This window comes from Streptopelia decaocto, assembly GCF_964273445.1.
Source record: "Streptopelia decaocto genome assembly, chromosome: 1".
NCBI lineage: Eukaryota > Metazoa > Chordata > Aves > Columbiformes > Columbidae > Streptopelia > Streptopelia decaocto.
In genome coordinates, this window is record NC_138663.1 from 144,515,092 (window position 1) to 144,533,317 (window position 18,226).

Sequence of the window (18,226 nt, forward strand, 5' to 3'; positions counted from 1 at the left end):
TATACTGGGAGCCAAACCTTGTGTCTGTCCAAGGAAAATGTCAAAGAGAACTTGTGGGTTTTGCTGTGATTAGACTCCACCATGAAATCAGCGTGAGTCCCACCCATGTGCCCTCTTGGGCATTTAGGTCAGACAAAAGGGGCACACCTTTTAAAAGAAAACCAAAGGACACAGCCATGCACACTGTTTTGCGAACATCCTCATGGTCAAAACACTAGCATAAAATGGGAAGCCCAGATCCAAGTCTCTCTCCAGCATGGGGTTCACATCCATAGATTCAGTCTCAAGGAACATGCCCTGTTTATCTGGCCAAAAGCTTTTCTGAGTGACAAGCCCTTCACCACCCTTCCTGGAGCTTGACCCCAGTAGGGATGTGGGAATGGAGGGACCATGGGACCAGGAAGAAACATGCAGTTGGGAAGGGGAAGACCTGACTTCCTTGGGTGCCATTGTCCCAAAGCTGTGTAATGTGTGGCATGCAACAGCACAGTGTTTGGCCACAGGGTATCTCGAAATTCTCCAGGCCCTTGTGGCTAACAAGGCCCTCCAGGCTAACAAGACTGCCAGTCCTAACATTGTCTCTAGGCATGTGCACTAGCAAAGCTGGAGACATGTCTAAGTGTGTTTCTGCCAGAAAACGAGGGCATCTTGTGTGTCTAGTTTGGGTTGTGTGGGGTTTCTGGGGTTTCTAATTTGCTAAATTAATTCTGCCTAACCTGTGCACGTTTCTGGGGTTTCTAATTTGCTAAATTAGTTCTGCCTAATCTGCACACGTAAACCACTATGTTGCACCTCACTTAAGAGCTGTGAAGGCTCAAGTAAGAATCTGCTTTTGTGGCACACAACCAGCTAAATTAATCTCCTGGCATAAACTTACTCTGTTTGGTTCAACGTACAAAATCAAAATCCAGTCTCCAAATAACTCAGAGGAATTTCTGGCTGATATGGCAATCTTTAGGCATATTAAATGACAGCCATAATGAAAGTGATTTTTGGTAGTTTAGATAAATAGGCAGCTAGTAAGCTAGTACTGCATTCAGCTTGCAAACTATATATGTCTCTAGTTTGCTAAGAAGCATCCTTTGTGGATTACTTGCTGTACTTTGACCTTCCAGAGCTGCTTGCGTTTTCTTTATACTGGAGACCTAAGATACTTCTGCTCCGTTAAGTCTGTACTCCCCATAAGCAATAAAACTATGTCTCTTGCCTCAACTGACTGACTTTCTCAGTAATCACACACCTTAGATTACAGACTCCAGGTTTAGATACATCACTGTATGAAGTGCTGTACAATGAGCAACCCACTGACTTTCTGTCATGCTTAGAAAACACAGTCTCACAGATAAGTCTGTTTCCACCCCTCTCTTTTTAAGCCTGTCAGGTGCCTGTGCCCACAAAAAACGGTTCAACTGGCCCTCATCCTCCAGGAAGCATGTGTACATAGCACAGTGGGGCAGAGATCTCCAGGATAACAAAGACTGAAGCGGAGCTTCACGTATAGCACCATGCAGCCCTATAGGCTTTGGATAAGGAGAAGCATAACTTTACTCACATGATGCTGAGCCCAAAATAGTTAGTCTTTCCTTCTGGAAAAAAAATGGGGCAAAACTGAGGAACACAGATGTTGTTGCCTATGAACACAGCTGAACTGCTTATAGACCTACTGATGTGGCATTCAGTGTGACTGGTGCCAAATATCACAGAGCATCACTTGAGGTAAATACAGTCCCAGTGTTAATAATAATAACAATAATATCATTTGATTTTATCATCATCCCATGTATTTTTGTAATGTCTTTCAATGCATCTGGCCCATATCAACTGTATGGTGATTGAGTGTTGTCAGTAAAATTACGTAAAATTAATTTTGACACCCTCTCTCTGAAGTGTCTGTTCTGTTCTTCTGTGTCCTTGGAATGAAATGTTTTGATACCAGCAATTTTCTTCAGAGAAAATAGCTCCCCAGGCTCCTGTTGCTACCCCTCTAGCTGCAATACTGCTGAATGTGTCTTATCCAGGCTCCACCTCATTCTCTGATTTCTGTTTAACAAGTCCACGGTTATTTTCAAAGATCTTCTTCTATGTGTTGCCATTAATAAGAGAAGGTCAGTTTCTGTTCACTTGAGTAAAAACAAGACCGATGCTAATTTTCTGGGGTTAAAACCACGTATCATACACTAAGAAAAGCATCAGGTATACCCTTTACCTATCCAGAAAAAGACCAACATCACAAGTACTAAAGACCTGATGCAAACATGTCCCATACTTAGTTGCATTACTTTTGCTTGATTGCTGAGAGCTGAATCTTTGCAAGTAGATCATATTCATGAATGTGTCATGCCTCACTCTGTCATTGTACCAGAGACTCATTAAAGATCTACTCAAAGCTTCCTTCCTAATTTATATTACTTCTGTGAGTTGCTTTGATTTGAGAAATCTCTTTTGCAAAAAGAAAGCTGTCCATTGTTTGGACTCTAAAAGGAAATGTAGGTGTTTAATTGGTGGATGTGGTTTTCATTATACTTTCCATCTCCACCGCAAGCGTTCTTCATGAATTGTGACAAGTCTGTTGGCAGCCTGCTGCATCAGACTGGAGGTAGCTGACTTGATAAGCATGTTGCCCAGATGAAGAAAAACATGAATTCCCTCCAAGTTTGCTCAGAATTGCTAATTAGCTTAAAGGCAGTGTCCTGAATTGGCATAGAAAACCACTGTGAGAAAATCCTAGGGAGATGTGGGATTATTAACTCGATAAGGTCTAGTAATACCTCAAACACTTTCTGTTTTATTGAAAACAGGCTAGCATCTTTGCTCGGAATAGACTACTTATTTAAACACAAGTGCAGTGATTTACAATCCAGTGAAGTCCCCAGCTACATTTCTATGCAGCCCATATCATGATGGTAAAGAAAGCTCATTTGCCAGTGAAAGTAAATGTTTTCATTTCTACAAAATCAGTCACGCAGTCTTACAGGGCTGAGGTACTTTCCTTCTCAAATAAATGCAGAGGTGGGGGTAAAGGAAGCACTGATCTGGTCAGACCTGTGATCTTCTTCTGCTGTTTCTCAATGGGGCTTGTTCCTGATCCCACTCAGACCAAAAAATTTCCAAAACTTTGTGCTTACACTTAGCATTTCCAGTGGCCAAGTGGTGAGCAAGCATTTCCAACAGGCAACTTGCATGTGGTGACCCTGTTTTCCACCATATGGAAATACTTTGTGCCAAGCCAGTTGGCCTACAAGGCAGAGAGCAACCCTTGGCCCATTTTAGTATCTTCACCATGGCCTGAAGTTCACCACTCTAAGTTCACATCTCGAAGATGGGAGGAGAATACACAATCACAGCATGGGACTATCAGGATCTGATTTCTCCCTGCCTGAGGCACCCTGATCTCCATCACCCTCAGGAAGGTTCTCACACATTCACATTTCTTAAGCTAAAGCCCTCCTACAAAAATAAGCATTCGGTGCAAACTTAGAGGGTACTCAGGATGCTGATGCCCTGAAGTGGTAACCAAGAGCATTCACCTGACACACACAAAACCTTCATGCAAAGAACCTGGAGAACAGAGTTGAACTAGTAAGAACTTGAGGTATAATTCACAAAAAAATTGCCTAAATTTACAGAAAGAGCACCTTTATGAGTGCAGGGTTGTTTTTATTTTCAGGGTGATTTTGTGGCTTGAGTGAGCACAGGCACAACGAAAAATGATGCTCAAGCATCTCCCATATGTCCCACTCCCCCTAGACATGCCCTGGGAATGCTGACATGAAAATAGAAAGTCAGCAGTTTTTACCAGGACTCCCAGGCAAGTCAGTCACGGTGGAAGCCTGACATTCAGAAGACCTGGAAAATGGCCAGTATGCGCACAGCATGTCCATCCTGTATATGCTTGCATTCAGGTGCATCAGATTTATTATGCATGTGTAGATCATCTGATTTATTGCCGTGGTTTATTACCAGGTGCAGCAGGCCAGCAACATGTTCAGAATATGTTGGATTTACTGCATGTACATGGGACATCTGCAAGCACAAACAATCGCCTTTCCTACTGAGCCTTCCTAGGAGGAAATACAGGAACCATACTCAAACTTCTAGATTCACTTTGGTTCTGTACTTGGCTGCAGGCAGAGACACAATTCTGGGATAACATAAATGCAACTACTTTTGCATACTTTTAGAGAGTATTTGTGAGAAAACTCGTATGTACTTTTTGCTTCTCAAGAGGGAACAGCAAGTGGATTAGGGTGAACTAACAGCTTTTCAATAGAGCTAGCCTGTTTCTCTACCACAAAGCAGATACATTAGCACCTAATGAGTTATGATGACTTCAGCTTTAACAGATGAGTTTTCTTCCGCCAACCAAATTACAGCATAAGCACCACTGAAATTTTATTAGCTGCTTTTGCATGTGAATATGAGCTGAGGAAAGGAAAACTCTTGAGTTACATGTTTGTTCAAAAAATCAGAATTCCATTTTCTTTAAGGCTTCCAGTGAGAGGTATGTTTCCAAGTCATTTCTGAAAATGGGAATTAGGGTATATTTGACTGGCGGTGTGGGTGCCAAGACTCACTCTGATCTGAAGCAGCATACTAGTCCATACTGCTAGAGTCCATACTAGTACTCTAATAGGTATATGTAATTAGTTCCCATTGGTGCCTCACGTATTCTGATGAGGTGCTGGAGTGCCTTGAAGAATACCTAATAGTTATCAGCGTTTCAGTACGCAGAGCCCTGAGGAGTCTCACACCTCACTGATTGTGGAAGGGTTCCCAAGTAAGACAGAGGTTACCTACATCTCCGAGTATAGCCCCAGGGAGCTCTCCCACACTCCTGCAACTCTTCATCATGTACCATCCCTCCTGGTCCTACCCTTCATTCACCCAGCTCATGGCTTTCTGCCCCCAGTGGCAGTCTTGTGCTGCCACCACACAAGCACCTGGCTTCCCCGTTGTTCCAGCAGCTGAGCGTATTATCTTCAAACTGACTTTGCAGCAGCTGTATTGGAAATTCTGCAGGTTCTAGTATCACATGCATGGAAGCGGTATTTCTCTGTGTCAGTTCATAGAGACTGCTGAAGTGCGCTCATTGTCTTTGATCTTGTATGACCTCAGGCTCCAACATTCCCATGAGTAACTTCCTGGCACTGAGATACACCATCCCACATCAGGGAACCTGCAGATCTTTAACATATTGGGATTTTGGTGGCTTTGAACTACAATGCATTACTGACAGAGACTTAGCTTACTCATCTACTGAGATCTTTGGGCAAGGGCATTTTTTCTGCTGCTACACATACATCAGTTTGCACAACTGGACTTCATAGATGAGTGCCAGCTCCAGCTGGGATGCTGCAGTAAAGAGCATTTCCTAGGCAGAACTATGAGCCCCTTTTCTTAACAGCTCTTCACTAGTTCCCACTTTCCTCACTGTGATATCCCTTTGGGGCCTATCCCCATCATTATGAAAAGTCATTACCAAAAGCTATTACAAAAAGGCTGACTCTAGTCTTCTTTTGGCCCATTAGAGCAATTCACTTTCCAAGTTCCAAACTAACACCTTCAGGGTATCCCTGTGCTGTCACTCATGTTTGGGAGGAGTCCTCATAAACATGCACCAAATTGCTCCATTGTTCTTTTTGAGGTTCTTGCAAAGAAAGTTCTGTTTTTTCCCAATCATGCTCACACTCAAACATCTGGCACCACTGTCAGGCTGTCAGTTTTCTGTGATCACTGTTTATTTGGATGATTAAAATACTGTCTTTTCTTTCTGACCAGTTTTGCTTTTATCCATCATATTCTTTTGTCTTTCAATTTGTCTGCAAAGTTTTTGGTCCTATGACTGCTTCTTTGTCCCATTTCTGAACAGCACCTGGTGCAGCAAACCTAGGTCCCTACTTACCAATGGTAATGCACATGCATAACAACAGCAACTGGCAGAAGGGTAAAATATCATCACTGCCACCCAACTCCAGGAGCCAATGCAGAGCACTAGCCATTCCAGTCCATCAGTGAAATCTGGTTATGATGTGAACAGGAGGATTTTCACTATTGTTTCTATTGGGGTAAAGAGGTAAGTAGTTTCCTTTTCTGGGAAACCTTCACTGCAGTTTAATTTCAAATCACCCATGTTCCAGAACTAACTGCAACTTTCATTATTTGACTATTTTCCTTCCTCTTTTTAAGCCATATGATAATTCATTCCTTTCTTTCTTTTTATTTTTTTTTTTTAATCTATAAGTTACTTTGCTGTGTGCAAGTGTGTCACAGAAGTAATTTTTCTAGTTACTCTGACAAACTTGACATCTTGCAGCTGTTACACATCTTGCTTCAATTACCTCTCTAGATAAAAAGAATTCTTAAAGCCCAAAGGCTGCAGATGGCTTCCTGGTGAGGGGTTAACTCCAGCTTCATCTTAAAGCTTTTTTGGGGGTCCCTTTTCTCAGGCTGCTCTCTTCAGTCTCCTTCACTTATGCCCTTCTAATTTTGCTATATCTCCCTCACTCTAAGATCCATTCCTCTTTGGACATCAGCAGGAGAGGACCTAGAGCACGACCATGCATCCCTGCCTCTTTCCCACCCAAACGTGCCTGAAGGGAAGCGAAGGTCTCTCGAACCTTATCTCCACATTTCTTGCAGGCTGCTTACAGCAGGGCACAGCTGAACGAGCACAAATCAGTGGATTGACAACTCAGACCACCACTAATCCCTAATAAATCCTGGCTTGTCCCACAGACTTGGGAAGCTCTTGATAACTGCTGACGCTCTCGACAACTGGTGATGCTCTCAGTATCTGGCAAACCACTTGTGTCTAATTGGGTACCCTGAGATATTTACACTGTACTTAATGGTTACAGAAGAGATTGATCACCCCATTCTTGGTATCTATCCAAAAAGGGTATATAAAATCCTTTGATCTTGCTAAGGCAGCAAAACATGTCTAACCATCAGTTATGTAAAGGTGGTTGTTATTAATTTGAATACTGCACAGAGAGGAAAGAACAGAAGTACCATATAATGAGATATATTAAGACTACAAAAGAATTAAGTGAAGCCGTTATGTTATGAATCATGATTTTATTGTTCAGCAGTCAGCTCTTGATGTAATTCAGATAATAATGAATGGGCTAATTCCTTCCACCTTTATTCAGGCAAAACTTCCATTGACTTCAAAGAGAAAGTTGTCCAAGTCAGAACTAGAGACTGCTGCATCTATCCCATTATTTGCAAATGCTTTTCTGAATATAAAGTGTTCCTTTATAATGGGCTATCACCAATAACAATAACATTTACATAATATAGACTTCTTACATAAGTGTCTTTCATGTTCAAAAAAAGACTTTTTATTCTTATTGCAAACTGCCACATTAAAAGTTCTTTCACAAACCCTAATATTTATTAAAGTATAGGGACATGCAGACTTTCTCAGTGTACCATTTGCATCATTTTTCCTTCTGTTAAATATTTCTCATTTCATTTTACCATATTTTTTTTTCTCAGGAGAATGTGTTACTTGTTGATTATCAGCAAAGAGATGATTTATCACTGCAAATATTTCTCTTTATCATAGAAAACAGAGTGCCAGAAATGGGAAAATGCACTAAGCTTTCTTATATTTTAACAGATGCTAGGAGTATTTGAGGAAACAAAGGAATAGATAGTCTTACATCACTATTTCTCTCACTCTGTAGTTCTACCTATAAGTTAACACCCTATATAACGTTTCAAATTGCTACTTTTAAGTAATTCTTATAAGCGATGGCTCAAAACTTGAAAAATGGGCCTAAGTGTAATACTATCTGTTTTGATCAAGGGAGGAGTCCTCAGGTTTTTGACAAAAACACATTTTTTTTTCTCTGATTATAAAGTATGCACTTCCATCTGGAACTTGTGTTGATATTGTGAATCTTAATGCCTCAGAAAAGCACACAGAACAATGGACAGGCGCTACTTGATTGTTTTAAATTGAAATTAATTAATTATGAAACAGCTGCAATAGTCTAAATTACTTATTTCCCGTTTCAGTGAAAATGAATTTACAGGCATTTGCAAAGCATACAAAAATAGGGACGAGAAAGTCTGTAAGAAGGGAAGTCATGTAGAATTGTCTATGATCTGTATTTCAAGAAAGTAAATAATTAATAGCTCCAAGGAAGCATATTAGAGATTCCTCTTTCCATTATACAGTCACATTGAGCAGTGAAATAATGCCTTAAATCTCAACAACAAATGCAGTACAGAACTCAGTAGAGTTTACCTTTTCAGATAATCATGTTTTCAGCTGAAAACAGTGATTTTTTCACATTACAACCAGACTGTGGCTTGAAAGCAGCTTTTCAGTCATTTAGTCAAGACAGATGAGCAATGAGTGCTAGAAAAGCTACCAAGGCATCAAAAGATCTACAGTCAAGGCCATTAAAGAATAGCTAATCTGCTCTAGTTCTAATTCTCCACTAATGGGTTTCCTTAAATGTGCTTTACATCAGCTGTAATTAGTTCAAGATATTGCTACTTATATACTTCTAAGAACAACAACAGAAAAGGTTGCATTTCTACCACATCGTATGTAATCATGTTCACGCAGCCATGCATGCAAGCTAGTAAGTTCTTGTGCAGTGTGAAGCCTTGAAGAGTGTTGTAAAGAGATGCTTTGCCTTGATCTACAAAAGCCAGCATGAGTCCAGCAGCAACAGCATTTATCTATGCTTTCCTTTGTTGGGGTTATCTCAATGCCATTTCACCTCAGATGTTGCAGAATCAACTGTACTAAATGTCCAGGGATACATGAAGCCACATGTATTGGAAATACACACATTTTTGCTACCAATTTTATGGGTTTGGAACAGATTTTCATAGCTGGTGGCAATGACAAAAAAGAACCCAAACCCAAAACCCTTGTCACTTTTATTATAGAGCACGGCTGGGCTTTGAAGGGATTCACTCCTTCTTGGAAAAAGGTTCTTTTATCAGGGAGCGCAGACAAATGACTTGGGAGAAACGTATGAACCTGTGGCCCTTTTGGACCCACCTACCCAGTGGGAGGGGCTGGCCACAAGCACACTGGGGTACCCAAACACACAAGGTAACGTGGTTATACTTGTTCAGATTGGTTGGGACCATGGTGGTTTCCTTGCAGGGAGCCTGAGTAAATTACTAGCACACCATCACCCTTTGTAGCAAGAAATTCTGGACAGTCTTCAGGCCTTGCCACAAACAACTTGTAACATTAATTTACTCTTTAAACTGGTGGCATTTAGTTAACTCAAGGTCATTGTCCTGCAGAAAATGTTACACTCTCCTTGCCAAACGCAAATGAAGAAATGCATGCTTAGCTTTTATTGTTACTTTGTCCTTTAAAAAGAGTCAATGACATGACAGGTTACCTCCCCGACTACTTCAGAAACAAAAAAAAAAGTTAAAAAGTGTCTTGTATTGGATGCACATCAATATAATTATCTTCACCAGAGTATTTCTGTCAAGAAACTTTGTTTTTTTCTGGACTGAGGTTCAACCATCTACCACACTTGCTATTCTATGACAAAGAAGAACAAAAACATTAAAATCGCATCGTTCTCTCCCAAAATTGACAGACCTGAGAGATGAGCCCTCCTGGTCAATCAGAAGCAGTCAATAACAGAAAGAATCAACCTTCTCTTGGTGCGTCACTAGGAGGCAGACACTACTTAGCAACATTGGAACAAAAGCTAAACGCCCACAGAGGAGGTTTAGGATATCTGCCAACACCTGTCCATCAGAGCAGGCTCCCTAAAACCTTCACAGTGACCAAAGCAAAGGTGGCAAGCATAGAAACAAGGAGATGAATGGTAGGAGAAACCACTGCTGGGATGGCTTCTGAACCTGAACCCTACAATTGTATACTTCACCAATGCTTTTTCCTCCTGATCCATCTGTCCTATTTACATTTGTCGTACCACTGTAGGTCATCGTAATACCGTGGCACCTAGCCTGCACCATCATGGAAATGCATGCACTAGGAAGGCCACCAATTTTTCCCTAATGGATTTTAAAACTGATACGTGCAATAAGAAGTGATCACAGCTCAAAGCAATCAAAACATACCCAGTGTAAGAAGACACCACCTTCATCTTCTATTTGTCCATTCCTGCCATTCAGTCAAATGAGACTGAGCCACAAAGGACTCTTTCTTTGGTCCAAAACATATGAAAACAACCACACGGAAAGACTGGGTTACATTAAGAAGTTGTGCACCTTTGTCAGATAAAACCCTCTTTTTTCTAGTTTTAAGTACTTACAGTTGTGGATCATGTTTATTGAGAAACACAACACAGCAGCAAAAAGCTTCTTAGCAAAGATTTCTGGTCCCTTCTGCATAATTTTAAGTGTTTCCTGACTGCTGAGACCACCACTGCTGCATTGGAACTAATTTATTTTTTAAAAAATACATAAAGGATCCCTGAGGATAAGTTTAAATTGCATTCCTATTGTCATATTTCCCAAGATACATTGAAAGCAGGTCCTTGGTACATGTATGCAGGTTAAAATCTTCCTAAGAGGATAAAATGCAGTCATCTTAAGTCACTAACACTACTTTCTGTTTCCTTAAAGTACTAGGAAAGCTGAGATACCAAACTGTAAGAGAGGAACACAAGTTATGCATTTTTACCTTTGAAAAAACATAGAAAATGTTTAGCACAGAATATTAATAAATGTCATCATGCTAATTTAACTGTTGCTAAAGTTCATTCACTCTTTCTCTTAGATATAAATTAGTACTTGCCCACAAATTATTCAGAAATTATATAGATTATTACCTGAATATTAAACTATCAGTGTCCATTTTTGCTCTCCTGGGGCCTTAAGCTGCACCAGCAAGCACAACCGGTGCCTTAACATTGATTTTAAGAGACAGAAGGCCAGTGAGTAGCCCCACTAGTAATGATGTGAACACGGTGGGTTTGGCTGGAGCGGGGACTGGGCAGCTCCCCCAGCAGCAAATCCAGCCCCCCACAGTGGCACCAAAATGGTAATTCCCTTCCCAGCAGGACAAGGTTTACGAAGAAGCAGTCTTATTCAAAACCAAGAAAGCTTGGTTACAGCCTTCCCTTTTCCTCCTTTCAGTTGTTCACAAATAACTCGTGGTTCTCCACTGGGATTAGCCTTACAGCTAAACAGCCCGTAGACATGGGAACTTCACACAGGTTTCCTAGAAAAGGCCATCTTTGTGAAATCTCATTTTGTGAGGATGTCATTTCAAAGCTACAACTTGATCAATTTGTTAGATGAGACACCACCTCACACAGAATTTAATCTCCCTGTTTTCTAGTTGTATCAGTTTTTCTTCATTTCTATTTATTTTACTCTATTACTCTTACTGTTAATAAAGTTATAACCAGACTTAAAGGTATTTCTGAACATACACTTCAGATAATTGCTGGAACATGTTTTATCAATGCTTTGTTGTTTCCAAGTCATGAATTTGATGCAAATGTATTAATTTGTTATATGAGGATAAAATCTTGCAATTAAACAGTTGGTTTCTCTAATGAGAGAGTTGTGGAGTTCGGCATGATGTTATTGCTAATACATGGATGACAAGATGTTCTCACAGCCAGTATTTTTTCTATGTCTTTTTTTTTTTTCTTAATGGCCCATATTTCTCTTCCACTACTTTTAAGAAACCTGGTGTTTTCCTCAAAATACTCACATAGAATGGGAAATACTAAATGCACCTCATGTCCTCTTCTGAATCCTTCTCCAGTAACTTAGCAAGGTTTCTGACTCTACTTCTGATAGCAAACATCCTGAGAGCAGCACAAATCTACAAGTCTGAGTGTTAGGAGGAAAGCCCAAAGGGCTGTTCTCCTCCTGCCCATTGGGCATGGGTGCTCAAACAGTCCTCAGGGAGGAGATGAAAGCACATTCACTGTCCTACTGGTATATCAAAATGTCATTTATCAGACAAAAACAAAGCAGAAGTTTTAAAAAATAATTGTTCTTAAAAAAGGGGACTGTGTACTGCAAATCAGAGGTGATGGTCCAGATCCTCATCTGGTATAAACTGGCAAAGCCTCTGGACTCGGTGGAGACTTAAACCAAATGAGGAGGATGTGGTACATTACACCCAGCAAATGAGCACTCACATAGCACGACAGATGTATTTTTGAAATATTACTATTCAGCTGATGTTTATAAAGTGTTATAATCATGAAAAGCTTGATTTTCTTATTATTTATAATGTTTAGTACATACAATTTGTTCAGCACTATAAGAAAAAAAACCTCAAACAATAAAAGTAATTCCTGACCCAAAGGGCTTCCAGACTGAAAAACAGGCATCAGGAAGAGAGAACATGCTGTGAAAGCAAGAGAAGGGAACAGTCTATAGTTATTACTCATGTTATTGTTCGCTCACAACTTATAATCATCACAGAAAGAGCAAATTTTTAGATGGGAACTCAAAGAGGGTTAGGTGGTAACTGTGAGTTGACACTGGGAGGAAAGGTAAAGTGGGAAACACCACAAAGGAAGAAATGAGACCAATAGGATTTCAAGTAACACTTGTAGAAGGAGGCCAAGAGCTGAAACGAGAGGAGTAAGGGACAAAATCCAAGACACGGGATGGAGTAGAGTTGTAAAAGAAACAGGAGATAAAAGAAGACACTAACTTATTTTCTTGTGAGAAGTAGGTATTTTTGCTGAGTATCATCTTAACAGGGGTAAGTTGGTCCAGTCTCTAACCCTACTGAACGGTTTGAGTGACACCTCTCCTCTGAGAATAACTGCTTACTGTTATCTGAAAATAAGCATCTTGATTTTCTGCTTTGACTGAAGAAGCATTTGTAGAATTAGCTTTCTAAAACTGTCCCAGTAAACCCTGTGCAACATGAGAAAAAAATCTTGACTTACACAAATAAAAAATGTAGTGACTAAAAGCTAGACAACCTGGGATCAAGAAGTTACAAAAGGTTCATTTATAAGACTGCTGGATGTCTGGCCACTTTTTGTTAATAGCAACTTCCAAACAAAACTCTCATTGACTTCAAATGGAGCAGGAACAGACCCAAAGATAGCAAATGAACTAGTAATTCAATATATGGTCTGTAAAACACACTGGGCCACCTTACACTGTGGCATTTGATATTGATCTCAACTTGGAAGCTGTACAGCTATACATTTTTTACATGACTATCCAACCCCTACAAAACTGATGCTAACTGAAAATACCCAGAAGTATCAGATAAGTACCAAATAAACCTATTAGATACTTGGCTTCTTCTACCTAAACAAACACTGTTTTGTTTGTGGCTAACAAACATACTACACTCAAAATTATTTTCTTGTTTGGAACAACACAGTAAGTGCTTTAATAAATTTGCTAATTGTTTTTAATGAACAGGAAACAAACTCAGCCTATGCATGTTTCTTACAAAAGCATGTGAGGAGAGCCTTTCCTAAGTGGTCTTCACCAGAGCTATCACTGTGCCTAAACCCAAACATAGCATTAAGGACCTGGCTGAATTTTGATCTAGATTTGTTAAATACGACAAACACCACCACAAATGCCTGTAATGCAGAACTAGTCCTGGAACTCTAATTACATCCTTTGGTCTGATCATTTGCTGCTTTCCATCATGTGTAGCATGTTTCCTGCTGTACACGAGGCATATAGATCACTTCTGAGATATTCCATCTCTTTTTGTCTGGTGTAAACAAAGACAAAGCTATAAGGCACTGGAGAATCCACATCCTTGAGTCTGGACAAGTGAAACTACACATACAGCATACAAATAAATGCTTGGAGAAAGAAAAACAGGAGATGGGGCTGTGGTTCAAAGTCATCAGTGCCGTGTGTTCAGGATAACTGTTAGTGGTAAGAACACAAGTTAAGCTGATCATCCCAGATGTTCAAAAAAAAAGCTTACCAAATAGGCATGAGTTTTGTTTATGCCACAGATTGGTATGTTTTCTTAAATTTTCTGTTTGAGTTTGTACTCAGCTTTCACTATTTGAATTATAGTAGTTTTCTGGGAAGCAGAAGTGTTATTGGCATCAATACAACCTGGAAAAACTGCTGTTTAGTAGAAAACAGCTCACAATACTCTCCCATTGCAGTTTACTAATTAAATACTATCTTATAGCCATGACACAATATATCATTACATTTTCAATGCTACAGCACAGTAAAAGACATAGCGTATATTGGAGAACAAATTCATTAATAGTATAAAGGTAACAATCAATGAGAATTGATTAGAATGCTGCTGTTCATCTGGAAATCTCTCTTCGTACCCTTCTGATTTTCCAAGAACATACTAAATAAAAAAGGCACTTTAGAACAGCACATTAATATTTAATTACTGCACTTTTAAGCAAAACGTTCACCAAATACTGCAAAAAGTGGGTTTTCAGTCATAAATTAAGTGCACAAATTGCCATTATGACTACATTCAAAAGAATAAAGAACAACATTCATTCTCGCTGCAGAGAAAATTAAGTTGCTTTAAGCGCTGCTCTTTGCCATAAAGTACTTCCTATCTACGTGGTCTATTTTATATCCCTTTTTGGCAACAACTGCACTAATTTGAAGGCATCCTGACAAGCCTTTGGAGCTTAAAATCAACACACCAACTTTGTTTCGGTCAGTTTAGCACAGTATCCAGCTTGGCCTTCTTGAGAATGTGCATAACCTGCCCATCATCATCGCCCTACCTGCAATGGGACTGACCGACGGCCCTTTGCCACAGCTGCTGCAGCACCAAGGTACCGCTGGCCTTCACGTCGGATTTTAGGAGCTTTCACGAAGCAAAAGTAAGTTTTTATTTAATACTGCTCATACGACTTCTCAAAATTACTATTTTAAACCATTTGCCAAAACAGCTGTTTCATTATAAACTTCCAGCTCGAGATCTCAGATACTCCAAGCAGAACCTAGTGCCCCAAAAGGGCACAAACACACAAGAGCAGACACCTGCAAACGCTCTGCTGCCCCAATGAGCTCCACTGACAGCAGGTGTGGTCCCCTCACTAGGGACTGCTCTGGACATTTGGGGGTGCGACCCCTACAGAGGGGTGAGAGTTTAGCGATGAGTGCAGGCCGGTCACTGCAGAACAGCTTTTAATGTGCTATTTGAAGCCTTTGTGTTGAACCTTCTAAACTGCAAAGACTACAGAGGAAAACAAACAACAAGTTCTGTGAAAACACAAGCTCACTTGTAACACAAATACAGACTTTTTAAGCAAGTAATTTAGCTGCAAAATGGTTGATGTCTTTTTGGACCCGTACAGGAGCTTTATGGCGACCACAGTCATTTGAAAGTGGCTACACAACATTCGAAAAGCATGCTAAAAAGGTTACAAAATTGAGCAATTGCCAGACACAGCCTAAAGCCCTAGCTTTCCAGAGTTACATTGTTAGGTTTTCAAACTCAGTATTAACTCCAATAGCAAGCTTGGAGAACAGACTAATGAACAGCACACTTTTGTTGGGAAAAGAAAATTCCTTGAAGTTTGTCTTCATTCAAGGAGAAAGGGAAAAGTATTTGAATGTGTGAAAGTATTATTTCTCTCATGCTTGCTTAATAGAAAAAAAAATACACCAAACAAACAAACAAACAAAAAACACCCCAATGTGTAATTTAATTGTAAAATTGTGCATATGGACTGAAAACTTAAAATCAGGCCAGAGATAAATGTTATGGTTTGGACATAAACTGAATATTGGTATTTATAATTGAAACGAGGACATAACCTTAACTTGTGTCACAGGCAAAAACACTGTAATTAAAAACTTTTATGGGGTAATAACTAATTTTGTATTATATGCGCTCTTTAAAGTTCCCATCGCAATATAAAAGTTTTATTAGGCTGGATGTTATCAATGTATGCATTTCTAAGCATTATGCAGTGCAAGCTGTTCTCATCATCCTGAGGTCTTTTGTAAGAAGAGGCTCAACTAATGGGACTCGCTGGTCCAGCTTATTTTGTTACACCTGCCACCGAAGAGATAAGCCAGCACTGTCGAACGTGCACCATACTATCAGAAGATATAGATGATCTGACACGTTAAAAAAAATAATAATAATGCACACCGTTAACTAATGTCAGACAAAAGTAATCTCAGCACCCCAGACTACCGATCTAGCCACCTGGACGCAAACTGCCACCGCTGTCCCGGCTGCCCGCAGGCCCGCACCACGGCTGGGCGCACCCAGTCCGACGGGGGAAGGCACACACCGACCGCCTGCCCGCGGGTGGGAGCGGCGAGGCCCCGCGGCATCCCACCGTGAGGGGATCCGCCGGGATCGCGTCCCACCGCGGGCTCCCACCGCGGCGTCGCCGCGGGGGTCCCGGAGCTGCCTGGGGGCACCTCCCCGCACACCGGGTGGCCTCGGCGGCGACCGCCACGGAGCGCGTCCCCACCGCTAACCCCGGCCGGCCCCCCCGGAGCCAAGCCTTGCCGGACCGGCGGCGGGGAGCGGCGGCCGCCCGAGGGCGGCGTGACTCCCGCAGCAAACTCCGGGACTTGGCAGCGGCAGCGGCTTGAGGAGGGTGGTGCGTGGGGGGGGGGGGGGGAGGGAGGGCAGCGCTTCCCACCTCCAGCCGCTAATGACATTTCTAGAAATTGTTTCCCCTCCTCCCTGGCAGCTCCGCACCCGCCGCCGGAGAGGGCATGGACGGGTGTGCGCCGGGGAGGTCAAGGGCATGCAAGGCGGGGGGTGGGGGGGAAGGGCAGAAGAGTGCAGCGGAGAGGGGCGTCAGGAGTGCGGGGGCAATAAAGGCGGCCGGGGGGCAGTTGCGGGGCAATGGGGGTTGTGTGAATGGGGCGTGCAGGAGGGATGGGGGATGAGCTCCGGGAGCGCAGCCCGGCGTGCCAGTGGCGGGTAAACACAGGGAGTTACTGGGGGGGGTTAAGCCAGAGCAAGAGACCCCCTCAGCCAAATACTACATTCACCTCCCGGACCCACTCTGGCAGCCAGGAGAGGGGGTCATCCTTCCCTCTGCCCCTCCCGGGCCAGCAATGCTGGGAGAGCAAGTGCCAGGGAAGACACCTCCCGGGGTACTGCACCCTCTCTTGCTAATGCACCCGCCGCCCCATCTATTGCACCCCCGAGCCACTGCACCCCTCTTCTTGCACACCCAAAATTATTACACTTCAAATTTATTGCACCCCTCCAGGTAAGTGCACACCCAACGCGAATTATTGCACACCCCTAATCATTGCACATCCCCCAGTTATTGCACCCCCTTCACTTATTGCACACCCCCCGTTATAGCACTCCCGCAGGTCCTGCCACTCCGCCCCCCCGGCTGCTGCCCCCTGCGCCCGGGGGGAGGCAGAGGCACCACTCACCACAGAGAGTCCAGGTCCCACTCCTGAAGGAGAGCGAAGTCGAAGCTGTCCATGGTGAGCGATGTCAGCGCCGCCGCGCTGCAACCACACAGCGTCCGGGGCGCATCTTAACTGCACCGCGGGCAGGGCGAGGGCGCGGAGCACCCCCGGCGCCGCCGCCGGCCCCTCTCCGCAAACGCGCGGGCGGGGACGGACCCTCCACCACCACCTTCCCGCCCTAGAAAAAAGAAAAGCAACCCCCGCAAAAAAAAGACCCCGTGCCACCGCTCGTTTGCAAGCGGCTCGGCTGGGCTCGGCTCGGCTCGGCTGGGCTCGGCTCGGCCGCCGCCGCCGCGCTCCGCTCCCGCCCCGCTCCCCCGCGCCTCCTCCCTCCCCTCTGCGCGCCGGGAGCGCGGTCGAGGCGGCGCCCGCCCCGCGCACGCTGCGCCCGCGCCCGCGCAGCGCCCGCGCAGCGCCCGCCCGGCGCGGAGGGGGCGGGGGGAGTTGGTGGGAACTTGCACCCTGAGAGGTTCGCCCGGCCGAAGTTGGGGTTGGGGTTTTATATTTCGTTTCCCCTCTTCCTCCCCTCCTTCTCCTCCTTCTCCTCCTCGCCCCTCGGCCCCCTGGGGCGCGGGCCGGCCGGGTGCCCTCGGGCGGGCCTCGACACATCGGCCGGGCAGCACCTCACGTGGCGTGCACATCAGGATGCTCGACGGAGAAACAATGGGGAGAAACTGGGGCAGGTTTATTGTGGGACAGGCCGTGGCACCAGTCCCACAGCGCTGGAAGCTGGCAGCCTCGGGGAGACACCACGGGCACCCTCTACCCGCGGGGCCGGCAGCCTTTCTGCGGTTCAGGGTCTGAGCTTGGGTCAATGCGCTTTTGCACCGATTTCTCCTTAGATGTGTAATAAGCT

General features: G+C 43.3%; 1 protein-coding gene across 1 annotated transcript in view; it reads right to left on the minus strand.

The window, feature by feature from the left end:
• The window catches only part of AFF3 (ALF transcription elongation factor 3), a gene marked incomplete at its 3' end in the record, with an annotated part of 327,228 nt that extends 309,804 nt beyond the window's left edge, over positions 1 to 17,424 (minus strand). Inside the window, exon 1 of the mRNA XM_082057341.1 lies at positions 17,332 to 17,424. Within this exon, the coding sequence (XP_081913467.1) occupies positions 17,332 to 17,384 (53 nt within the window). The 5' untranslated portion in view covers positions 17,385 to 17,424. The remainder of the gene's footprint in view (positions 1 to 17,331) is intronic.
• Between the last annotated feature and the right edge of the window lie 802 nt (positions 17,425 to 18,226).